Here is a 27,270-nt window from a genome sequence, read left to right on the forward strand (position 1 = left end):
TACCAGTCACTGAGCCAGGTCCATTAGCCTCAGGTTCTCGGCCAAGTCTTTGGCATCAAGTTCGCTCCGGTCCCCATCAAGTGCAATGCTCTCGAGCAAGCAGGTCTCCACCTTAGCCGACTTGAAGCTACAGCCAGAGCACTTGACAATCTGCTTTTTACCTTGGTCATCAACGTACACCAAGTTACGATCCATATCGTCCTACCCCATCATAGACTTACCACTCACCTTATTATACTCTATCACCTTCATTGCCAGACTACGCACACTGGGGACAGCGGGTTGGATTTGACTAGCCTTAAAAGTCTCTAGACCTACGAGCAGACCCAGGTCGTCTTCCAGAATGCTCTATCATTGTTGTAGAGGGCCCGTCGTCCGCCCGTACACTTTTCTCAGGCATAACATCTGAGGGGACAACCTTCCTCTTCAGTTGAGGATCGTACACTGTGATGACAATATCATCCATCACAGGTGGAGAGCTCTCTCTCTGCTACTTCCCCAGTTCTTTTTGAGCGACCTCAGAGCTCCCCCCAGTGCGCGGTCCAGATCGGCTAACCGTGCCGACTCCACTCCCCGATGCACTGGCATCACCTCCAGTTCTCGTAGGTCCAGAATGGTTCCTACAGCGAAGATCACCCTTTTATCTTTCCATCGCAACCTCAACTTCTGAACTCACAGCTACAGCAGCTAGCGCTTTCTTCTTTTTTGCCTCGTCCTTGATCTCACCCCTTCACTGCCACGTTCAGTGAAGTAACTCGCTACGACCCCAAGAATCTCTCTCTTTTCAGATCGCTTAAGCCTTGCAAATCTTTCGATCTCCCCACGATAACCTCAGTTCATTATAACAATGTTTATGAAAAATAGCAAACAACCAAATGTCAAAATCAACAAGAAAAGGAAACAAGAGATCAGCATAAGTACAAACACCAGTACAAACATACCATCAAAATTACAACTCTTAGTTCTCAAACTACTTCCAATCACACAGTAATTCCCCCTCAACAACAACGGTCTTTACTCCCAAGACTCATTGCTAACTCCATCTAGAACAGACGACTTACTCGTCATAGTTTGCAAACTAAAATTGTTCGACCTAGATCGCTTCAAAGCAAAGTGCTCGAGCACATTGTTGAGCCCAATATTGTGCTCCCCAGACTCGTTTAACAGATTGAAAACCCTTAAAAGTCTCCAACAGTTCCCAACGAACTGACATGGAGCCTTCCCACAGAAGTTCAGAACATCACAACTCAATTTAGAGAACGGCAAACACAGCCCTGCTCTCAGTTGCCCTATACATACAACGACCCCTCCCTTTATCGGTAGAAAACTACTACTAAATACATTATCTACACCACTCAAGTCGTGTATCTCCAATTCAGGGATATTAATATCAAATCTTCCCCTCACATCTTCAAAACTTCTAACCGCACTCCTATCAACAATCCTAGGCGGTAAACTACTAGAAGAAGACCCATCCTCTACATCATTGCCACTTGAAATGGCAACGACAGATCCAGAAACCTCTTCATCTATCATGTTTTCAGATCCTAGTGATCTCTCTATCACCTCATCAGAATGTGTGTCATCAGAATCAGACATTCTCTCCTTTCTATTTTACGAAATCCTTATGTATGCCTACTGAACAGAAGAAAAGTCAAAGAAAAATGGCAGAAAGCACTAACTTGAGCACTTAACGTTCTCAAATATATTATCTGAAGAAAATGAAGCAAAACAGATATTCTTCAGTTCACGAAACTGTCTTATACAAGCCACCCGTTCAATTCCCAACGCAAGCCATCATTACGCTGAACCCTAAACCGACACATCTTCTTATGCCTTGTCTTTCCAAGTACGTACGTGATATTTTCACCCGCCCTAAAACGAGGCGGTTACTATTCATATTTAAACCTGCCCACGCCCTCGCATGTGTAATACACGTGCCACCGTTCTCTATCAGCAGATCGCTCTTTGGTTTTAAGCAACCTACTGAGAGGGGGCTGTGTGAGGGAGTAATATCCACATCCAATGGATATCAGACACGTGTCCACATATAGGGCTACCAATCAATCTCCCTCACTTACATCTCTAGGTCGCTTGGACACAACCCTCCATGCCAGATCGCTTCACAATAACTTGAACCAATGACACGACCTCTGCATAGAGTTCGTCCCCTCAGTTCGTCTTGCACAGCAACCTCCGGAAGGTCCACATTCGCTCATACCGTAACGGACAGTAACGTTTGCCACAGCTGACATCATCAAGACCGGAGCTTCAGATGCGCACTCTATTACTCTACCGCGGCTCGCCTTCATGGCTCATTAAATGTCATAAAGTCATTAACTTGACCTGAAGAGGGAGAAGAGGAAGCGCGGGCAAGTTGCTTATATGAAGAGAAGAGGAATTACGTCTGACTTGATTCAAGTTTGGCTAAAGAACTTGATACGTAGGCAATTCTCATCCAACATGAACTCAGTCAAACTCACACCATCTCTCTATCTCCTTTAATCACTAAACCTATAAGGCTATCCCAAATCGAGCCTTTACACCTACCCGGACAATTATATTGCACATCCATTATCCATAATCCGGACTGTGTTACAAAAATTTTCCAAGTGGCATGATATGGAGGAATTCATTGTATACCGCAAATGTTTGAACTGACTAATACTGAAATCAACTTAAACATATACAGAAATTAAGTTCACTTAAGAAGGTGCCTTTGTTTATATTTTTCATATCTTGTAACAACCACGAACTCGTATATTACTTGAAGGTTAAGTTACTTGAATCTGAGTAAACCATGTTCCAAAGATGCCATGGTATTGGCTTCCTTAATTTTGTTGGTGATGTCAGGTGCAAGAAGTGAAGAAAAGAGTCAGAGTGAATTCTCATGCTCCTGATGCCCATATAAGGATATCAAGTCCATATCTAATTTTCTAATTAATAGCATTCAGCTCCTGCTATAGCGATGATGGAAGCTTGTTGTGTCCTCCTGAGTAAGCTTTGTATACCAATTTGTTAAAAATTTACGTATTTCATTTATATTATATATATTTCTAAAATAACTCTTTGTAATGGTTATCCCAATTTTTATTTTACAATGGTTATTCTTGATTAATATAGCCAGATTGTCCTAACCTGATCGGCTCCAAAATGTCGTTTTATTACCTTTTTTACATTCTTTGCATTACAAAGACTTCTTACGCATAATAAACAAACAACTCATAGCTTTTACTACATTTTGTAGGTTACATGCCAATTCAGACCACTTATCATAAAAGATGCATTCTAGCACCAAAAGGAGCTTATGTAACACTTTTTATAAGGACTCAAGTTGCTATGGAAAACTGCTGAAAAAAAGTCAAAGGTTAAAGGTCAAGGACTCAAACCCGGAAGACGGAAAGCCATGTCCTTAACTCAGAAGACTAGAGATGATGGCCTTGTGACAAAAGAAGACTTGCTCAAGAAGAAAGAGAAAAAGCAAAAGCATAAAGCAAAAAGGAAAAGTAAATAGCAAAGTAGTGAGGTGTCTTGATTTTAGAGGGAGCGGGCAAATTAGTCATTGTAAAAAGGTGTAGTATATATATAAACCAAAAGTAGAGAAGAGAGAAAACACACCTAGAGAGCTAGTCTAGTGTCATTAGGAGTAGTGTAATTTTCATTTTCAAGTCATTTTAATTCAAGTCATTTTATTTCTTTTATATACTTTATTGCATTTTCCATTTTCATGTCTTAAAGCTTAAAATTTATCCAAGTTCCAACTTTTAATCAATCTTTAATCATTCAATCTCAAGTTTTCCACCATAGAGTCTTCTTTTTATATATGCTTGTTAAATCAATCAAATGCAAATATTTCTATAACATCTTGCTTTCATTCATTCAACCTAACCAAAGCAAGTTATACTCAATCAATGAGTATAACTTGCCCATTAGGATATAAAAAACCACACCATCTACATACAAGTTCTTGAATCCAATAACTTTAGTTTCCATGTTTTGATCATTTCCTTTAGATAACTAGTGTTTTCAATATCTTTTTACTACAAACAACTTAAGAAAAGCTAGAGTAAATCTTAGAACAAGAAGTTTAGTTAGTTATTTCATCCTTCCTTCCCAACTAGGTTTATGTGGACAATGACAACCCAAAACCTCTATTACTCACCTAATACTACTATTTCACCAATGCAACCAGCAGCCAACCCAAATACACTAAAGTCTAAAACTTGCTAAAAACGTTCTTTCTGCTAATTTCTTCGTGCATGATTGACACTATCTAGCTAGTTAATAGCGACTGAAAATGAAAGGATCTGTCTCACTTATAGTGTGTCTCCTACCCAGCCAATTAATTGCACATCCATTATCCATAATCCAGACTGTGTTACAATTTTTTTCCAAGTGGCATGATATGGAGGAATTCATTGTATACCGAGATGCTTGGACTGACTAATACTGAAATCAACTTAAGCATGTACATAAATTAAGTTCACTTAAGAAGGTGCCTTTGTTTCTGTTTTTCATATCTTGTAACAACCACGAACTCGTACACATCTGAGTGCTTACATTCACATATTTTATGTCCTTCAATTCAATAATGCTAAAATTTATATATTCCGGGAAGTATCATCTGTCTTGCAAGTTGCAAGTATCTTTCTTTCAATGTCATATTATATTCTTGCATATAAACTCTTGTTGTAGACACGAAGAAAAATATATAAAATTAAACGGAATCAAAGTTGCACTCCATGTAGAACATATATATAACATTTTATCTCTGCATATTACAATCATAAAATCAGAAACAACATATTACGAGCTCAAACTAATGAGACTCAAGTTTTGTTGCAACTGCTGTTATTCGAGTCTACACAGTGAGTACATTCATACCACACTAGGGACCCATACGTATGTACACTAGTCTTTCTAGTTATGGGGTTTGGTTTCGGATACAACATCCATAGGTTCTCCAACGTAATTGCAGCAACGGCAACAGTAAAAATCACAGGGGCGGCAACAGCCATGCATGCACCTACCTCCTCCTCCTCCCACATACTTAGCATCCTCAAAGCTCACCTTGTTCTCTGCAAACGAAATAGCAAGGGAGTTGTCAGTGTCTACGATTGTATTGCTTAATATAAAATCTTTAACGGATAATGTATGTACTGTGATGAAATTCCGAGAATGAATATATATAACTTAGTTAAGATTTAAGAGTTATTACATAGTACATACTACTAGAAGGTGGACATTTGAGGTATGCTAGGAGCCTAGGAGCTAGGTAGGCCGCCAAGCACTTTGTCTTTCAGTGAGCAAGTAAGGTATATGTATGTACTATGTAATGTATCTAACAGCTATATTGCTAGCTAGCCTCGTAGACGTACATATTTTAACATCATAGAAATTTCAAAAACTTGGTACAAGACGCGGTAATTAGTTTAATTAATATATCACGTATATAATAATCAGACTTACTAGGTTGAGCCTCAGCTGCTGTTACTTCAGAAGAAACCAGAAGAACAACAGCTAAGAGGAATCCCATAATAAAAAAAGCTTTCAAATGAGACATTTTTCTTGAAATGTGAAAGACAACAGAAACTCTTGGATGAGAAGTAGAGTATGTGTAGTGTGCTCCTAATTTATAGAGAATTGAGTATGGGATGAATGACTCACTATGTGATGACGCAGCCCCCCAGCATTATCGAAAAAAAAAGACGCGGCCCTCAACTCCCCGGCCTTGATTGCTTAACACGTGTATGTGTGAAAATGGGATACTTGTCTAACCTGTGTGATAATGAACGTGTATGTGTGAAAATGGGATACTTGTCTAACCTGTGTGATAATGAGAGGGGGAGAGTGAGAGATAATAATCGAACCAGAAAAGAAGTTGGGGAAAGAAATAGATGGAGAATAGGAAGAAACAGCCCAGATGAGAGCATTAACGACGAAGAAATAATTTTCCATTATTTTAGGGTAATCTTAAATACACTCTCCATTTCGAGTCCGAATTTGTTCACCAGCAGTTATGCTGGTAGATTCTACCAGCACCGTAATTGGTCCACGTGTTCAACACTACAGCTGGTTATTAAAGCATTTTTATTATTTTCTAATTTAATTAATAGAGGGTACCCAAAAGGAAATGTCACTCCCTCCATCTTCTTCTCGACAAAACCAGCACATGAGACCATACTTGCGGATCAACCCATGGTGGTTTCCACAAACTCAGCAACTGCGAGAACCGGGACCGTAGGTCTTAGGATGAGAATTCCACACGTTCAAGTGCCATCTTCAAATCCTAAGTGAGAAAGGAGTAAACAACAGCCCTCGGAATTTGTTATTACATTTGTGTCCCAACTTAAAACCCATATTTTCTAAGAGGGCACTCCCCATCAAAAATAGTGGTAACCTCCTATTGCCCTTAACTAACTAATTTGCACTGTGCAACTCTATACATTATCAAAATACACTCTTTTTCTCCAATTATCTACATCCAATTCAATTTTCCTTGACTCAACTCAACTCAATTTTCCTATACTTCTCAACTCTCAATACCTCTATATTTTAACTCTCAAATGAAGTATGTATCATTATCTAACTCTCAAATGAACGATTTATCGCAATACAAATACCCACATCTCAATGTCGAATAAATTGAAGATTATATGATGTTAGAAGAATCAATTGAACATGAAAAAATAAATTGGAGATTAATGTAATTGAAATTGCCTAATGGAATTGAAACTAAATAAATTATGATAGTTTGAATGTTAGATTTCAAAATAAATTTTGTGTAATCTTGATGTATGTGCTATTTTGATGAACGGTAACACATTGTCGTAAAATACCATAAACCACGTAACGGGTTCTTTGAAACATAACCATAAATTACAGTGTCGGGTTACCATTTACCAAGTAAAGATACAACAAATAGACACCGAAAATTCTTAAACCATTCGGTATCTTGTTGTTGTGTTGTCAAATTCCAATATTTAAATATTTCAACATTTATTTGATAATAATTTGATTAATAATTAGTATATTTTAACTTATTTGTAGTTGTTTTAGGTGATACCTTAGTTCCCACAAGTAGAAAACATTTAGGTTATAATTTTTTATTCTTGAATTGGTAGCAATTGTACATGTCTCTAGGGTTTGAATAAATATAGTTCTAACTAGACTTTGAATCTAACATCTAAATTTTTACCAACAAATTAAAATTGAATTATATAATATAATTTAAACCCATTCTCCAATCTATAATAAAACATTTAAGTTATAATTTTTTTATTTCGGAAAAGGTTTGAATTAGTACAATTCTAACTACACTTTAAATCTAATATCTAAATTTTTACCTACATATTAAAATTTGATTAGACGATATAATTATTTAAATTAACCCGTTATCCAATCTATAATAAAACGTTTGGGTTGTAATTTTTTATTTCAGAATTAGTAGCAACTTTACTTATGTTTCGGATTTAAGGTTTGAAACAAGATGCAGAGTTCTAACTAGGGGTGGCAATGGGTCAAATGCGTGTTGGGTCGGGTTAGGTGTTGTGTCATATCCGGGTCACGTGTTAGGAGAGCAAACCCAAATCCGACCCAATTATTAATCGCGGTCGAAGTTTGTTAAACCCAAACCCAACCCGCCTATATAACAGGTTACCCAACAGGTGACCCGCTAAGCCAACGGGTCAATTTCAAATCAGTTTCGGATCGGATTCACATACAATTTCACGATTTTATATATATATATATTAATTATCAAAAATCATTTATAATTCAATTACATATCAATGAAAATTGAATAATGAAACATATATTTATCGAATGAATCAATATGACGGCTAATCCTTATCATTTTAGTCGTTTATTTTAAGTTGTTGGGATAGTGAGATTTTAAAAAATAATCCACTTATCTTAAAACAAGTTATACATATCATGGGTTGATGACCCGACCCATTAGACCAGAGAACTAATTGGGTTTACCAACGGGTAACTCGGGTTAACATATGTGACCCTAGCCCAACCCATTTATTTGACGGGTTCGGCGGGTCAACCCTTAAATAACCCAAAAGCCTTTTTTCCTAATCCAAATCCTGCTAATTTCGTGTCGGGTTAGCGGGTCGTGTACAAAACTGCCACCCCTAGTTCTAACTAGACTTTATTTGAATCGATTTAACATCTAAATTTTTACTAACAAATTAAAGTTTGATTAAATGATATAATTAAACCCATTTTCCATTCCATAATAAAACATTTTGGTTATTATTTATGATTTCAAAATTGATATGTAGCAACTAAGCCAACTGTACATATGTTTGCGGTTTAGCCAATACAATTCTAACAATAATATAACTACATTTCAAAAAAAAAAAAAATCAATACAGTTCTAACTATATTTTGAATCTAGTATCTAACATCTAATACATTTTGAAGTTAATATTCATTATCTAATCTAATACCTATTTTATTATTATTTTTTCAATTTGTAATGGTATCAAAATTTGAGATTCCTCGATATTCACAATTTAGAGTTTAGGGTTTGAGGTTAGACATCTCGATATTTTAATATTTCAATTATTTTGATATCTCGACATCTGAAATTGAGTTTTCATTTCGACCAATTATTTCAATATTTCAAAATAATTTTGATATTTCGACCCATTATTCAATAATTCAATACAATTTCAATATTTTGCCCAATTGTTTTTATGAAATTTCGAAATCAATTTATTCTCTTTTTAGGTTGATTTGAATTTCCCTCTCAAAATCAAACTCAAAGCTCATTTTCAACTTTTTTGCTTCCCCATCAAATTCAAACTGAAATTCAAACCCAAATTTTAGCCTTTTTTCTACTCTCTTTCTTTCCCCACCCTCAAATCTACTTCTCTTTAAACACTTCTTCTCCATTCTTAATATAGAAACTTACAAAAACTCAAAACTATAAGAGAAAACTCACCCAATCCACACACTTACAAGGTAATTTGTTTGACTTCTCTTTTCCACTTCAATTATTTTCTTTAAGTTGGGTATATGTCTAACTATTTCCTTTTTGTTGAATTTAAGTCTAATTTAAGCATATTAAAAGCTTACATTGGAATTGGAAGTGGAAGTTGACAACATATGTCATGGGTTTGGGACAAAAGTTATTGTGAAGGGAAGGGAAAAAAAGAGGAATTGTAGAATGTAGAATGTTGTAATCTTCCCAATCTTATGTTAATTTCGGTAACTGGTTACTACTTTATAAATACAATTTTCAAAGCAACTGAACACAAAAGTTTGAGTAATTTGCAGCAACTAGATACCATTTATCAAATTAGTAATTGGATACCGAAATTGAGTTTTCATTTCGGTAACTGGTTACCATTTTACTATTACAATTTTCAGCAATTGAACACCAAAATTTTGAGCAATTTTCTCAAATTAGGGAGACCGAAATTGCGTTTTAGTAACTGGTTACCGTTTTACAAATACAAGTTTCAGCAACTGAACACCAAAATTTTGAGAAATTTTCAGCAACTAGATACCATTTGTCAAATTAGAAACTGGATACCGAAATTGAGTTTTAATTTCGGTAACTGGTTACCATTTTACTATTACAATTTTCAGCAATTGAATACCAAAATTTTGAGCAATTTTCTCAAATTAGGGAGACCGAAATTGAGTTTTAGTAACTGGTTACCGTTTTACAAATACAATTTTCAGCAACTGAACACCAAAATTTTGAGAAATTTTCAGCAACTAGATACCATTTGTCAAATTAGCAACTGGATACCGAAATTGAGTTTTAATTTCGGTAACTGGTTACCATTTACTATTACAATTTTCAGCAATTGAATACCAAAATTTTGAGCAATTTTCTCAAATTAGGGAGACCGAAATTGTGTTTTAGTAACTGGTTACCGTTTTACAAATACAATTTTCAGCAACTGAACACCAAAATTTTGAGCAATTTTCAGCAACTAGATACCATTTATCAAATTAGCAACTGGATACCGAAATTGAGTTTTAATTTCGGTAACTAGTTACCACTTTACTATTACAAGTTTCAACAACTAGATACCAACATGTTTCAGCAACTAAATACCAACATTTTGAGTAATTGTCAGCAACTAAATACCACTTTACTATGCTTTGAACAGTAAATACAATGTCTTCAATTTAGAATCCTTCTTTGCAAATTGAGCTTCCTTCTTTGCAACCTCTTCTGGTGTCTCTCCTTTATGAATAATCTTAATTGCAACACTCTGGATTTTACTCTTCTATTTGTAGTTTATGTTTAGAATCTCTTCTATTTGTAGTTAATGTTTAGAATCTCTTCTATTTGTGTGTATCGATCAAGTATTTCTAGGGCGCTTTAATCAAACAAACATATCGTCTGCATAAACCATTTCAAATATGATGAATTACACAACGACTATTTTGTTACTATCAAGTAGGAGAAACTTCCACATAGTTGAATGATTAATTAACTTTCCCATATAACATAATTTTATTAACAACTGAATCCAAGTTCTTATAACATACATCCATATATCCCACCACATTCAGCAGCAATGATTCCTGTCTTCCACCACCCCAAAATTTTAAATGCCAATGTTTCTAGATTCCCACCACCCACAGATTCTTGTGAGCACATTAAAGACCAGACTACTTGGTATTTGCTTCTTAGTTCGTCGTACAGGCGACACAAGCCCAGCAATGCTAAAAATTTACTGAACTGACCATGGAAGTTTGTATCAAGCAAATAACACAGCACAAAAAAAACCATGACAGAAGTTCTAGGCACCCAAATATCACTTATTAGCTCAAGACAACAAAGTTGGATCCAGTTTCTTACTTCATTGCTTAGGGGTAACACATCCCCATATAGCAATACTAAAACTTGTATGCTGAACTAACCAGGGACATTCTGTATTAAGCATATAACACGGAAACTAATACCATCCGTGTCAGAAGTTCCATTTCACACATATTATTTCTCTCTCAAGACAACAAAGCTGGAACCGTTGACCTTTTGAATCTTCGAAATTTTCTTTAAAATGTCAGCAAATGCTGCTTTGTCCTGCAATAGTCAAAATATTGAGTGATAATTAAGAAATATCCTGTATACACACTAAGAAAATGTAGAACCAGAGAAGCAGATAGCACTTAAGAGCAACAAATATTTTTTTATGAACAGGCTAAATGTAAAATCAACTTTCCACCTCAAAATTGGGTAAGTTCAAGTTTAAGTACTACCATCATCAATATTTTGATTGCGTCAGTGCTAAAGCCCTCTGAAAGTACTCCTGCTTCTCCGAAGGAATTTCACCTCCTCCATAAGACATACCGACTTTTAATAGACGACCAATTTCATTGACAATAGCATTCTGCAAAACATAAATCAAAGTCACTTCTAACCTTAAAATAATCTCAAACAAAAAATAAAATCAAAATTAGTTCAAGTACATTTGAACTCACCCAATCACAAGGAGGTGGTCTATATAGGGTAATGTAAGGAGGAGGATCACGAGGGTTAAAGTTCACAAGGTAAGGATGACTGATCGCGTTATACTACTCCAAGTACGTATCCACACAATCCCATGGAGTTTGAGAAAGAGGTACTCTATTCTGCACTGGTATAATATAATGATCCCGACACTCCTAGTATTGGGTCACAATTCCCGTACTAATTTTTCCAGTTTTGTTTTTTGATGACAGAGATGGAGACGGTGCTGACGGTATACATTGTTGGATTCCAAACTGACGCAACACCCTTTCTCCAAAATATACCTCGTCTATGTCAAAAAAGCATATACCCCCATTGTAAAATGTAATATCCTCCAACGGGCAAACGTCTCGAACGTTTCCGTATGGATTCCAAATTACCTATCAAGTTCAAAATTAAAATTAACAAACAATATTTCAAAAACTATGTGTATATAAATAAATTAACAGACTATGCTTACATCATGACGTGTCATCTTATCCATCATCAACCTAAAATGCTTCAATGCCCCCAACGGATCGAGATAGGTTGACATGCCATTTGCCCATCGCATAACACGCGGCAATGTATTCACATAATTCATGTTCGGGGGAGGGCTAAACATTGGGAAATGCTCATATATCCATGCCTATAGTTATTGCAAAAAAATTATAGTTTTAGTACACACTTGTGAATGCAAAAACAAATTAACAAAGTAAAAATAAAATAAATATTAATTACCTGCAAAAGAGTCATAAACACTGTACTCTGTCTTTTCTTAGCTTTTGTCGCGACCCCAAGGTTCTTGTATATATATGCCAACAACTGCTGCGCCCCCAAGCAAAATCTTTGATATCCTTGAACTTCATAAATGCTTTAAGATACACAACCTGGAACGGCAACTCGGTTGGTCACGAGAACACATTACAACAGAAGAAGTACAAAAGGTATCCTCTAACGGCACATTCAATCTCTTCCTCACTTGATCCTTCATCTGTCTTCTTCTTCTTCTTCTTCTTCCCTTTTCCATTTCTTTTCTCATTGTCTTCTTTTCCATCGCCTTCTTCTTTTGGGTCTTTCACCTTCTCTGCCAAATGTTTCTTAAGCACTTCTAGCTTTATTTGTGTGGCGCTTCCTGGCATTACTTTATCGATCAATGTTTTTTCTAACCCAAGACCTTCAAGGAGCAAGGTTTTCGCCTCAGCATTCGATATTTTCAACTCACCAGACATTGGTTTTCCATTGATAGGAAGGTTAAATATTTGTTTGACATCATCTAGGGTGATGGTCATCTCCCCAAACGGAAGATGAAAAGAGTTGGTCTCCGAATGCCATCTTTCAAAAAAGGCACAAGCTAACACCGGATTCACATGCCTATATACACCAGACACCAAACCATGTAACCCGGTTTCTCTCAGCTTCTTGTGGAAACCTTTACATTCATTTTCCAATTTCCATTGATCCAATTTGGCCAAGTGTTGAATGCACCTTATAACACCACGTTCCTGAACTAAAGACAACGTGAATTACGAACTCATGAAAAGGAAACGACGAACAACATGAATTACAACTATTAGTTAGTGGTTTATAAATACCAAAAGACTTAATTAGCAATGCATTTAAATTACCTTTCCAATCCATACATCGCGAGCCACGTGACATTTATAACCATACAAAATGGAGGAGTCCGTAGGACCACCACAAAACTTGCCTTCATTAGCCTCCAAGTCTTTAGTTTGAGCTTTACCTTTTCTTTTTTTATTCGCTTCGACCTCCTCCATTTCCTTAGACTGATCACCATCACTTTCATTTTCACCATCATTGTCGACATCTTCTTCTATACCCTCACCATCGACAGCTTCTTCCACCTCACCATAAACATCTTCTTCCATACCCTCACCATCATTATTGTCACCACTACCATCCCTAGCCACAAGATGAGAACTATTACCACCATCTACATTTTCAGTCTCATTGACATCCATACGGATTTCACTATTTTCCGCTTCGACCTCGTCACAATGGGTTTTTTCAAAATCCATTGCTACTTTTTTGTTCTTCCTTCGGTTTGAAGCAGTCGGGGGCTTTCTTTTATTTTTTAAAAGCTCTTCATTACTAACCAATTTTAATTTCATCTGATCATTATCTTGTCTGCTGGTTATCTTTGTCCTTGCCATTGCTACCAATTCTATAAAATAGCACTAAAAATTAGCAGCATGGTAAAACACTATTCATATGACTTCAAAAGTGAGAACCACATTTCCACACATTGAGATTAACATAAGCACTCTTATGCAAAATCGTAATTTAGCAGGACCAAATACAAAATTTAGCTCACACTATTAGTGGACTAAGAATAAATGTACATACCTTGACAGAGTTCCCTTTTCCTCAGCAAATAACTTCCCTGAAACAAAATGAAACAAGTGAGTGATCAAACACCCAAAAAAAAAGAATTGTAAAAAAAAAAAAACAAAGTACTCTTGTTTCAGTACTTCTTACAACAAGTTAAAATAGTGAGCACCAACTCAAATTTTGAAATGTACGAGAGTAACATATAGAAATGTATCCATCCATCCTTTTCTTTTGTCTATAATTAGCCAAGTCAAAATGTATCCAACATATAGAAATGAAAAACATATAAGAATACACAAGCAATTAATTGTGCAAAGTTAGGATTCACGCAGAAACAAGTTAAACAACTGAAACCCTAAATTCCAAACCATTAATCAAGTTAATTAATTGGGTTTTTTTATATCAAGTTTGAAATTTTAATGGGAATGAAGTTCAAACCATTAGCAAACAAATTACTTGAGAAGATGGGTTTGGTGATTGGTGATGTGAAAGAGAAGAAAGTATCGCCTTTTTTTTTAGAGAGAGAGGTTACCTGATCAAGACAAGAGGAAAATGTGGAAGGAGAGATACAGATCCAAGTTTGTTTTCGAAGTTATTTTTTTTTTTTTTTAGATGATGAGTTACGACTGTTGGTAACCGAGGAAAGAAGTCGCCCAGTTACAAGGAGCGTGCCCCTAATTTTTTAGTGAACCGAATGTATTTTCTGGTAACAAGAACCGGTTCCGGGTTGGAGAGTGCCCTCTTAGGAACCGGGGCATGTATTTAACAGGACCCTTATTTTATCGAAAATGCTAGCGGGATAGCTACTGTGTTGTACCAGGCTAACAGCCCAATCAAGTGAAGTCATGTTACAGATGAAAAACTTGCTACTCTTTCATCCAGTTCTTTCTCTTTTTTCTTTAGTTAAAAACAAATCAAAACAAATCAAGTTTTGCTTAATTCTTTAGTTAAAAACAAATAAAAACAAGTCAAGAAAAACAAAAAGAAAAACACAAAGCATTAATTCTCTTCTTCCCACTGTTGTTAGTAGAAAACCAATTATCCCTTTCAGTTTTGCTTAATCAAGTCATTAATATAAGGAAAGAAAACAATGAAAACCAACTGGCAACAATACAAATTAAAGTTGTATTTTTCAAATTAAAATCCTATTTTTTTGTTGAAAGCAATACAATCATTTGGATTTCATCTAGAAAATGAGCGATTTTGCATGCATACTAAAAGATATTTTTAAAATTATGCATTTTTGATAAATATTATTTAGTAGTGGTGAAAGTCATGACTGTTTTTGGGCTACCATTGTCGTTCGAGTCGAAGACGAAGAGACACAACCATGGCTGGTCCAGCTGAACAAGATGAATTCCTTGGTTTCCTGATCTTAATTACTATATATATATATATATATATATATATATATATATATATATATATATATATAAGCTAAAATGTGAATTAGACTGAATGAGTAGTAACTTTATCTTGTGTGATGTGGCATTAGCATATTGGGCTGTTAGCCAGATACAAGATACTAGTTGTCCCGCTAGTACTACTCTTACTTTATTAGTTTTGTTTCCAATACTATTAGTTTAATTTGTCTCTTTGTGAAAAAAAATTAGCCGGTTTCCAGTTTTACATTTAAAAAAAAAAATGTTTATGGGTTAGGCAGACTTAAACCTGTATTACTAAACTCTATTATACACCACTCCTTATGCATCTTCTTTCAAAATAACAGACAACCTCTCTTCTATAGGTCCTATATAGTACATTGTGCTTCTTACATCCATATTACATAGCTTAATTTGTTACATAGTCTGCTGCTCTATTACCTTCTCTATAGATATGTTGGAAAACAATGCTCCTGAAAGAACCACAATGGCCTTTAATGGTTGGTAGCAGATATTGGCAATACCATGGAGTAGACTCGATACCATTGATGATATTAATAGCTCGTGCAGAATCTGAATTGACTATCAAATGTTGTGTCAATGATTTCGCCGCTTGTAATCCAGCCTCAATTCCTTGCATCTCTTGGATAAGAACAGACCTATGCTTAGACATCCCAGTTTTACCTTGGTCTTTGGGGACATGGTAACAAATAAAAAGGAGTTGGCTTCCCATGGGTTAGGTACGATATACAGTCCTGAAATTTAATTCAGTTTCCATTCAAATCCCGAAAGAACAAGAAACGGAGATTTTGAGGGCGCTTCATTATGGAGAAAAGCTCCGGTCCTCAGTACTTAGGACCGAAGTCCGTCCTGAGCGGTTCCATACCACATATTTATTTTCCACATTAGCAACTTCACAAAAAAAGTCCTCAGCAAATTTTAAAAAGAAACAAAAAAAACCAGTTCAAATGTGTGGTCCGAAGCTGTTTAGGACGAACTTTGGTCCTAAACGCTGAAGAACGAAGTCTTTTACGATAACCCTTCATTATAGTATGCTACTTCGTTGGCAGCTTTTGGCCGCCATCTATCGTTGTTGTGGGGTAGGGTTCGACATATCTGTGCCTCACATTTTCAGTTATAATGAAAGCTAATTTACATATCTCCGAAGTCATATAGGTTGCATGTGTTTGGTTGGTTCACATTAGGAGGCTATGTGGATATTTGAAAATTCAAAACCAAGTTTTTGAAAAATTGGATATTATTTGAAAATTTCGGATATCAGATTCTGATATAGCTATATCCGGTTCAATCTGAAAAATTTATATTTATTATGAATTTTAATTTATTTGCTTATATAATAAAAAATAATAAACTAATGACATAAAATTATAATAACAGAAAAGTAGTACTAAAATGAAAATATATTTATTTATACTATATGTTTTATAATGATAAAAATAAATTAATCAAAGCAAATAAAACTTTAATTAATAATATTTTTCAGATGGGATATACATTATCCGATATTTGATTATTTGATTTGGATATTAAAAATCGGATTTAGATACTATTTTTTATATTCGTCGGCACCAACACCCCTAGTTCACAACTTCACATGTAAGTTTATCGAAAAGAAACGTGCTTGGTTCACATCAATCAATTCTTGAAACAATAGGCAAATGTTGGTCACAAAGCGAGTGATACTAAAACTATCCCTATACAACTGAAAAGGCTAGGTTCAACAATTGTTTTACTAGTCAAACATACCCAAATAACCGTACCCGGGACGGACTTAGGTAGGGGCCAAGGTATATATTCAATTGAATACCATCAAACATTGAGAAAATAGTATATATCTTGCCCGTTATATGAATTGCACTTATACGAACTCCAAAGAAACTCCATAATGAAAAATAATGAATTATATGCTAATTTTTTGTGGAGATGTTATTTCCACAATATAGATCATTTTTAGGAAAAAAAAATCAGCACATTTGAAAATGTCTAGACCTATCAAAATTCGCTTACAATATTATAAAATTATCCAACGGTCCAAATTTTTCAAATTTCAAAACAACTTTTGAAAAGGTTAAACATTTTTGTTTGAACTGATTTTTTGTAAGTAGATTCTCTATTGTGAGAAGACTATCTTCACCAAAAATCAGCCCTCAATTCATCTTATAAATCCACTTTTGATGATGGAGTTCATTTAACTTAGAGTTCATATAACGGGCTCATATATATATATATATATATATATATATATATATATATATATATATATATATATATATATATATATATCGGCTCTCTAAAAAAGAACCTTAAATAAGTATCAAATCTAAAAACACCACAACTTCACCTACAAATGATTTAAACCCTAATCTTTTTATGCATATGATCTACTAACCATAAAAGAACATCTCTACAAAAATTCAACTTCGTTTGATATCCTCTAATTTAGATAAAATAGTTTTCCACTTTTGAATATATATATAAAGGTCAAAAATGTTTAGTTTTTTGCAATCATTTCTTGGTGTTAAAAAATTGTCAAACGAGTTGAATTTTTGTAGAGATGTTTTTATAGTTAGTAGATAAATATCTTAATGAAAATTTAAATATTTTCAAAATAGATAAAATTATGGATGTTTTAGATTTGGTATTTATTTAAGGTCCTTTTAGGAGCCGGACTATTATATATATAGCTAGATACATTATATATTGCATCAATACGCTATGCTCGAGATTTGATATCATAATATCTCTCTCCTCACTAGCTCTCCAACTTCTGTAGTAACTGTAGGTCTATAGTATTGTACGTCTATACTTAGATAGTTAATTAAGTACCCAATCACACATTTGTTTATACATTCATTCAAAATCAAAATCACGGTAATTGTCCAAAACATCAGACAACTTAAATTAATTAAAATTGATATTCCAATCCTATATAAGCTAGATATTTGCTACCGCATACATATAAGTACAAAATAGTTATTTTCAGTGATTTGCCAAGAAGTATACTCGTTTCACCAACGATAAGCTGCCAGCATAAACTTCAGCTCCCATAGTAAAAATTCCAATTTTTCTGAAGCTTTTGTTAATCAAAAAATCTATTATAAATGTGAAAGTCAAACAAACTTATCAATATTTTCAAAAGGTGGATAAAACTGTCAACAAATAAATTGAACTGATTAATTTTTCTTGAGAACTGCAACCGCTTTGCCGGTTAAATTGATTTTAATTTGCAAACAAATTTATGGATGATTAGAATTTTTAAATACCCTCGTGAAATATCATGGGTCCTAATGAGATTTGAGCTTGAGGCCTGCTTGAATGGGTGGTGTACTTTAACCAATAGAGTTGCGTTGAGTAGCCAGATAATCTGCCGCCATAGTTACTCAGCTCGCTTACTCTCTCTGAAAATATGGGTGAACTGGATGTTTATCGGGAAAAAAATGGTGAAGTGGATAAAAACAAGAGGAGCACTTATTACTTGAAGGTTAAGTTACTTGAATCCGAGTAAACCATGTTCCAAAGATACCATGGTATTGGCGTCCTTTTTTTTGTGATGTCAGGTGCAAGAAGTGAAGAAAGAGTTGGAGTGAACTCTCATGCTCCTGATGCCCATATAAGGCCACCAAGTTCATATCTAATATTCTAATTAATAGCATTCAACTACTGCTGCAGTGGATGCTTGTTGTCTCCTCATGAGTAAGCTTTGTATACTTATTTGTTAAAAATTTACGTATTTCATTTATATTATATATATTTCTAAAATAACTCTTTGTAATGGTTATCCCAATATTTATTTTGCAATGGATATTCTTCACTGTGTAGCCAATGTCCCAACCATCCAACCCATATACACTAAAGTCTAAAATTTTCTAAAAACGTTCTTTCTGCAAATTTCTACGTGCACGATTGACACTATCTAGTTAATAGCGACTGAAAATGAAAGGATCTGTCTCACTTATAGTGTCTCCTACCCAGCCAATTATATTGCACATTCATTATCCATAATCTAGATAGTTTTACAAATTTTTTCCAAGTGGCATGATATGGAGGAATTCATTGTACACCGCAAATACTTGGACTGACTAATACTAAAATCAACTTAAACATATTATAACAACCCTAATTTTTAAACATAAATTACATTATTTGAATTGAAAATAACTATTATATTATGAAGTCTAGTTTGTTCTAGAATTTGTTTGGCTGTTGTTGATTTTTCAAAAATGTTTTTACTTGAATTTGTTTGTTAGAACTTTTGTGGGTATTTTAAAATCGTTTTTTTGGGCTTGAAAACATTGTTAAAATGTACCCATTCATAGGTATGGACCTTGGGTGTTTTTAGACCCATTTGAGGCTCATAGGTTAACTTAAACAGACTTAAAACATTGAATAAACAATACATGCGAATTTCCTCTGTAAAAATCTTATTATTCAAAAACAAAACCCTAGCCTCCATTAAAAAGAATATTTTTGATTGAAAGAAATAAAAAGAAGGGGAAGAAGAAGAAAAATGATTGAAGAAAAGGAAGTTTTGGTATTCTTTTGCAAATTCAATTTCAGGTGAGTAGACATATTTTTATCAAAAAATATTTATAAATCGTTTTTTTTTTTGTGATTTTTATCTTGTTTGCTTCATAAATGCTTCATTATCATTTTAAATGCTTCATAAAATGTTCCATACTTAATTATGAACATGTGCTATTTGTTTTGAAATTTTAATTGTCGTTTGGAACGATGATATGCTTGCAAAATTCTGCACAAGTACTGACTTGTGACTTGAATTCGACTAATAAGATGATGTAACTAGTTTTTCGATAGAACTATACAATTTTAGTTCTCTTAGTCATCTTTCATTTCCAATTGGCCTTGACTGATTCCAGTTTATATTCTATTTGATGTGAATTTTACAAGAAAGTGAGTCAGAAAATTGAATAACATAATTTAAGTTGTTGGGCATGTTCCATCACATAGTTTAGGGTACATACTAAACGAACTAGTGTTTAGGAATTTTTGTATTGAATGGATTTTCTGTCTAATTTTCAGAATGGTATAATTGATTTAAAACTTTGATTATATGAATTCCCTAGAATTTTTAGAATGGACAAAGGTCAAACTGTCCTAACCAATTTTTCATGCATTGAACAATATACGTAACTTATTAGTGTAGATTTTAGTTGTACAAGAAAAAAATGTAATGATCATGCAAGTTGTATCGTATTAATATTTCAAATAAATGTGTATTGATTAGAGGAGTAATTATTTTATTTGTCTAAGAGTTCTATTACATGTATTGGAATAAGAGTTGCATGCATAATTGTTTGATGAATATTGTATGTATAGAGCGTATATTGGTAGCTAAAGATTTGGCGTGGTATTATGCAATTATATATATTGGCATTGATTGACTTTGACTTTGACTATGTGGCTGTTAAGAACTGCGAATGCTTGATTCCAATCTTGAAAGATTTTGATGCGTAGGAATCTTTGAGTAAAAGTGCAGCCACTATATTATATATTATATATTAGTTTTTGTGATAATTATATGTATATAATGTTATTAATTAATTGTGTACCTGATTGTGGCTATTTGAATTGTATTTGATTGATGACCATTCATGTTGCGTCCAATGATATTTAAATGCGGGATTGATTTACATTGATGCGTGAAAATAACTATGCACGTGTGATCAATTGTTGTGTATAATTAATGCTAGTATAATGAAAAGTGAGTTGAAAATAATATTTTCAACGAGTCGACCACACCTTTAGAACTCTCCACGCCTCAGGATTTGGTAATGATATATTATGACTTGAGATGTCTTGTGATAGGAAGGTATTCATTGAATGTGCCATGAATGACCTGTTAGTGTTATGATGGGTATTCCTTGAATGTGGTGGGAATGACCCAAGGTATTCATTGAATGTGTCATGAATGACCTGTTAGTGTTATGATGGGTATTTCTTGAATGTGGCGAGAATGACCTAGGTATTCATTGAATGTGTCATGAATCACCTATTAGTGTATGATGGGTATTTCTTGAATGTGGCGGGAATGACCCAAGGTATTCATTGAATGCGTCATGAATGACCTGAGATATTGAATGACCATAAGAGGTTGTGATTATGAGCATGGAAAACCCAGAGATGGCTGTGACTCACAAGTTACGAGTTTGCAAGATGTAAATATGTTCCTGGAGGCAATATCCCCGCTTGGGACATATATTTTGTAGTGGTACTCAGTGTGAGAGAGGCACACGGGTATGTGTGATTTGGCAAATGTGTGGAGTGCAAATCGTGGAGTAGGAACTAAAGGTGAGGTCAATAAATAAGTGATTAATAAACAAGATACATTGTGGAATTAAATGAACAAAAATTATGTGAATTTGTGTGATGTTATGGATGTGAACTTGTGAAGTGTGACTGTGAATAATATTAGTGAATATTTGTAATCTTTTATGTGATTGTGAAATGACTATAACTTGATATGTTATTACGAAAATATTAATGACTTGTGATTGTCTGAGATCTATGGTTATGCACGCAGAAACTTTATGACGTAATGATGTCATGTGAATGACTACCCTTGATATAGGTATTATGATAAGTGGTATTCCCTGAATATGTAGGACGAACCAGGTTGTATCAATTAGACTTAAATGTCTTAAATGAGGTTTGATTATGAATGGAAATTTGACTGGCTGAGATAAATCATTTTATTGTGATGTCTAACTCTGTTTTGCAGGAGGGTAAGATCTTTTAATCTTTTATGCAGGGATGTAAATATCCTACCCTAGGACGACGTGTTGGCTTAAAGGTAAGGTGTATCAAACTCATATTTAATTAGGTTATCATATGTGCATTTAATAAGTGGAATGTAAGTGGTATTTATGTTATGAGTTATTTTGGAAAGTTGGAATGATGAGTACTGCTATATGAGATTCTTGGAATTGTATATTGGGGGTGAAATCTTACTTGAATTGTGAAGAAACTACATGTCATTTTGAGAAAACGGAACTAACTTATCTTCCAAGTTGAAATAATTGTAGTAGTATATTTCTTTATTTGAAATATTGAATATATTGTTTTTATATATAGTCTTACTCATACTAATAAATTCAATTTGCTGACCCATATTTGCTTTGTTTTGCAACGTGGGTGTGTTCTTGGAAACATAAATGGTGGAGTGTAGTGGATAAGGACACGTGATTTGGATTTGCTATTGGAATATTCTGGTTTAAGTTTTTCTAAAGTGTATGGTTTTATTTTGAGACAGATGTAATAGAGTTGGTTAGTTTTTTTTGTAGTTTAATAATGTGATTGAAGAATTGTTCATTTTGGTTTTAAATTTGATTTCAGATTTTAATATTGTGGTTGATAATATGTTATTAGGGTTTCGTTTTATCTTGGGTTTTCAGATGATTGAATAGAGTGATTGAGCAAAACATTAAGGTAAAGATCAGCAATGGGGACAGTTTTTGGGGCGACCAGTTGCGACATAACTTAAGTTGCCGCAATGATCTAGTATCCCTTTTCTTACTTAGTTTAGCAAGTTTGAATAGGCTTAGTTATCTTATCCTTAGTTATCGGTCTTTTCTTTTCCTTTATTGGTAAAATCCTCCATTTGTGATAAAGGCGAGTTCATAAAGGAAAGTGAACACGGATTCCTTCCCTCGGTTCCAAAGATGGCGTCTTCATCACTACCTTTTGGGTTCGGTGTTGGAAGAAACCAATCTTTCTTCTCTATAGTGGATACGGCCAACGTTTTGTGTGGTGTACCTCCTCCAAAGGAAGTGCCTCCCATAGCAACACCAACTGTTTCATACGCTGACAAAACGAAGGAAAAGCTTAAGAGAACGGTGGACCTCTCTGAGCTCCCCACCCCCTCTCTGAAAGGTGAAACACCTTCTATTAAAATACCACTCTCCTCAGTTCAAAAAGGTCTAGATTTTTACAAGTATGCTTTGGTGGAAGCATTGACCTTAAGGACTTGAAAATGGAAGCAGTTCGGCAGATTGTGGCTGATCAGTGGAGAATCAAGGTGAAAGTCTCACCACTCGGTAAGAGATACCTCCTCTTTCAGTTTGAAACTGAAGAAGAATTTCTTAAAGTTCAATATGGGGGACCGTGGTTCATCAATCGCCAGCCTTGTTCGTTTTACAAAATGGTCGCCGAATTTCAGCGTTGAAAAACACAAGCATTCTTCAGCTCTTGTATGGGTTCGTTTCCCTGGACTAAGTATGGAGTACTGGGAAGTGGATATACTAATGGCGATGGGCAGAACCCTGGGTTCCCCTATTCAGGTGGACAAAAATTCTATTGAACGTGACATGGGATATTATGCTGGCGTCGGTGGATATAGACTTGACAAAAAATTCCGATCAAATCCTTGTTGAAGTGGAGAACCAAAACATTGAATTCTGACAAGAAGTGAAGGTGGGCAAGCTCCCAAAGTTTTGTAACAACTGTAAGATAGTTGGGCACGATTACCGAAATTTGAGACACCTACACAGGGGAACAAGAAAAGAATGCTCGAGATAGCTTACACAAAGCTAGTAAAGCGATTGGTGACAAAATGGCGAATCTGAAACTATGTCAAAAAGGCAGAAGAAGAGATGGAGACAACAGAATAAAGAGGTCGTGATTACGGGAGTAAATGCAACCTCAACAAGTGGTGGTAGTGGTGCTTGTGTGCACGCAGCTAATCCTACCCAAGAGCCACCGGAGGTGGTGACTTCTGGCCCTATTGAAGGTGGAATATCTGTGCCTACAGAAACCCCTGCAGTAGTAGTTAACAATGAGCAAACTACAGTGGAAAATCCTGTACCAACTGTAGCAGTGGAGAAGGATACCCATATTACGGAGCAAGTGACTATTGGATCTGAACTGGTGCTGTTCCAGGAACAACAGATCACTGTGCCACCCACAAGCAGTTTGATAGGTTCCCCTGGTGAACAACTGAGAACCTGTAACTCTTTTGAGATCTTAACAAATGATGACTCGGACCAAATCCAGATAACGTCAGAAGCCCTTGTGGTGAGGCAAAGATGGGCAGACCTTGTTGAGGATATTGTCACCACCACGCCGGCAGTTGTGCCAAAAAAAAAGATGCGAAGAAGAAAAGTTGAAGTGCATCCACCGGATCCGACTTCACATCCTTCTACCAGGTCACAAAGTCTAGTTGAGCAACCTCTTATCCAATGAAGATCATTTATTGGAATATAAGAGGTGCTAAGAAAGATAAGGTATTGATTGACGAAAGAACTCCTCCGGTCTCATAATCCCGATTTAGTATGCCTTCTTTGAACCCCTTATTCGACCTCAGCTGGACTTCCTGTCCACAAAAGGCATAAGCAATGAATATCATGGTGTTTGCTTACACAATGACAATCTTGCCAGAATTGGGAACATTTGGGTTTTCTACAGACCTGAGCTAAAGGTTACCCTCATTAGTTCCTCGGATCAACAAATAAGCATTCTAGCGGATGATGTTGTTGTAACTTTTGTCCATGCAAATTGTTCTGCGGTGCCGAGGCGTAGGCTTTTGGGACCAGCTCATCTTGTTGAATAATGGAAGGCCATGGCTCTTAGCGAGGAGACTTCAATTTGTTCTTAGATATGAGGAAAAGAAAGGCACCAATCCCCTAACAGGCGAGGCAATGCGGGAGCTTAACTCTTTTGTTAATACATGCAATCTTATTGAAGCTAATTTTGAAGGACTAAAGTTTTCTTGGTGTAATAATGAAGGGGACCGCTTTCGAGTCTTATCGGCTGGATGAGTCTTCTTTAATGATGCTTGGAACCTGAAATTTTTTGGTTGGAAGTACTTAGTGGGGCCTCGACAAGCCTCGGATCACTCTCCTCTCGTTGGGAGTTCTCCTAGCATCCCCAAGCCTACTAATGCACCTTTTAGATTCCTCAAAATCTGGCTCACGCACCCTTCTTTCATGGAACTAGTCACCCACAGCTGGAACCAAGGGGTTGAAGGAGGCCCTCTACAACGAGCAATGAGGAAGCTTCAGAGATTGAAAAAAGATATCAAAAAATGGAACTACGATGTTTTTGGAAATGTTGATATTAACATTAGAAAGGCACAGGAAGCTTTAATAAGTGCTCAGATACTGGCAGAAGACACTGATAATGAATCTCTCATTTCTCAAGTGATTCATAAGGAAGTGGAACTAGACATTGCAAGGGATAATAGAGCAAAGGTTCTGAAGCAGAAAAGCCGAATTAAAACAGATGAGGAAGGAGACAGAAATTCTGAATACTTCCACAACATATCTGAGCTTCGACGGGGAGCATCTTTGATCACCGAACTTCAAAACAGAGGAGGGACTCTTATGACCGTGATCGGGGATCAAATTAAACAACACATTGTCCGGTTCTACAAAGACAAATTCAAAGCATCTCCCATCCTCCCCGATGATCAACTTATGGGTCTAATTCCTAGACTCATAACTTCGGGAGGATAATTATAACCTTTCAAAAACTCCAGTTACATGGAAATTGAAGCGAAGCTGTCTTTAGCATGAATGCTAATAGCTCTCTCGGTCCCGACGGCTTCCAAGGGCACTTTTATATCAATTCTTTGGAGTATTATTAAGCTTGACATTTGCATGGCGGTTCAATCTTTCTTCATCGACAAGTTCCTCCTAGCGGCCTTAACTCTAATTTTATCACTCTCATCCCAAAAGAGAAAAGTGTTTAAACTCGCCCGATCTTGACCCATCTGCATGGGTAACTTTTCGTCAAGATTATCACCAAACTTATGCAACGGAGGTTGAATATGATTGCTGATAAAATTATAACAAAGGAACAAGTGGGTTTTGTTCGAGGCGGATGCTCCCAATCTAGTATTGCCTTGGCCGAGCTAATGAATGAGCTTGAACTCAAAAAGAAATGGAGGTAATATTGCTATGAAGATCGATATTTCCCAGGGCCTATGATACCATGTCATGGGAATTTCTCTTTAAAGTCCTAAGCGCTTTGGGCTTCTCACAAGGATGGATGCAATGCCTTCACTCTATTTTTCATTCGGCACAAATCTCCATTATGGTAAATGGAGGACCGGTTGGTTTCTTTCATATGGAGAGAGGTTTGAAACAGGGTGACCCTCTCTCCCCTCTCCTTTTGCAATTCTTTGAAGGCGTTCTAAGCGAGAGGATTAAGCCCGACCTCCGGTGAAGAAAATGCTAAAGCCTATGGTATCTCTGAGAGGATGTCCAGCTCCTAGCCACTTGTTTTTTGCTGACGATATCATAATTTTCGCAAATGGCCATTTTAGAGGTATTCGGCACCTTAATTCCCTCCTTGAGAGATATCAAGAGTCCTCTGGCCAAGTCATGAATAAAGCAAAATGCAAGATTTTCTTTGGTGATTTCTCTAATCTCAGGAAGGTTAGAACTATGCAGGAACTTCACATCTCTGAGGGTTGTCTACCAGATAAATACCTTGGAGTCCTCTTAACCCAGGGAAGAGTCACTAATTCCATTATCTATCATGTGGAAGAAACTCTCTAGTTGGAAGGGTCGTATGTTGTCTTTCCAAGGAAGATGCATTTTGATCAAGTCTGTCATCAATAGTATTCCCATATACAATATGGCCATATACAAATGGCCATCTCGGTTGATCAAAGAAGCAGAGACATGTATCCGAAACTTTCTATGGACTGGGGATGCATCAAAAAAAAGAGCAACGACCGTCACCGGTGGGAGAAAGTCGCAAAACCCCGCTCCGAAGGTGGACTTGGTATTAGGAGATTGAAGGACATCAACAAAGCCATGTTGATGAAGCTAGCCTGGAAGTTCTTAAGTGAAGCAGACGACTTTGCAACATTTATGCAGCATAAGTATAGAAACAATCGGGGTGACATCATTGAGTACTACAAAATGTCCTCTGTCTGGGGCGGCATTAAGGCGGCACTTTCAGAGATTATTCCTAGAAGCCAATGGGTGGTGGCTAACGGTGAAAAGATTGATTTGTGGAGGGACAATTGGCTCCAACCAGCATCCATAAAATCGGTATTAAACCTTAACTCCTATAACTTAA

The 27,270-nt window shown here is 35.7% G+C and overlaps 1 protein-coding gene and 2 long non-coding RNA genes across 3 annotated transcripts; all 3 read right to left on the reverse strand.

Moving 5' to 3' along the window:
- Nucleotides 1-4,733: 4,733 nt before the first annotated feature.
- LOC147506652 (uncharacterized) lies at nucleotides 4,734-5,647 on the reverse strand. Its single transcript, XR_015193849.1, has 2 exons — nucleotides 5,470-5,647; nucleotides 4,734-5,078 (listed from the first exon to the last, which is right to left on the reverse strand). It is a non-coding gene; the product is annotated as an uncharacterized LOC147506652 (long non-coding RNA).
- Nucleotides 5,648-10,442: 4,795 nt separating this feature from the next.
- LOC147506653 (uncharacterized) lies at nucleotides 10,443-12,291 on the reverse strand. The gene is made up of 5 exons (XR_015220843.1): nucleotides 12,209-12,291; nucleotides 11,949-12,116; nucleotides 11,461-11,868; nucleotides 11,239-11,369; nucleotides 10,443-11,062 (listed from the first exon to the last, which is right to left on the reverse strand). It is a non-coding gene; the product is annotated as an uncharacterized LOC147506653 (long non-coding RNA).
- An 87-nt stretch (nucleotides 12,292-12,378) lies between these two features.
- Nucleotides 12,379-13,879, reverse strand: LOC147506654 (uncharacterized). The gene is made up of 3 exons (XM_086605807.1): nucleotides 13,838-13,879; nucleotides 13,096-13,655; nucleotides 12,379-12,972 (listed from the first exon to the last, which is right to left on the reverse strand). The coding sequence occupies exons 2-3, from the start codon at nucleotides 13,642-13,644 to the stop codon at nucleotides 12,379-12,381; spliced, it is 1,143 nt and encodes a 380-aa protein (XP_086461933.1). The 5' UTR covers nucleotides 13,645-13,655; nucleotides 13,838-13,879.
- Nucleotides 13,880-27,270: the final 13,391 nt, after the last annotated feature.

Source organism: Coptis chinensis, chromosome 4 (genome assembly GCF_015680905.1).
Source record: "Coptis chinensis isolate HL-2020 chromosome 4, ASM1568090v1, whole genome shotgun sequence".
In the NCBI taxonomy this organism is placed as follows: domain Eukaryota; kingdom Viridiplantae; phylum Streptophyta; class Magnoliopsida; order Ranunculales; family Ranunculaceae; genus Coptis; species Coptis chinensis.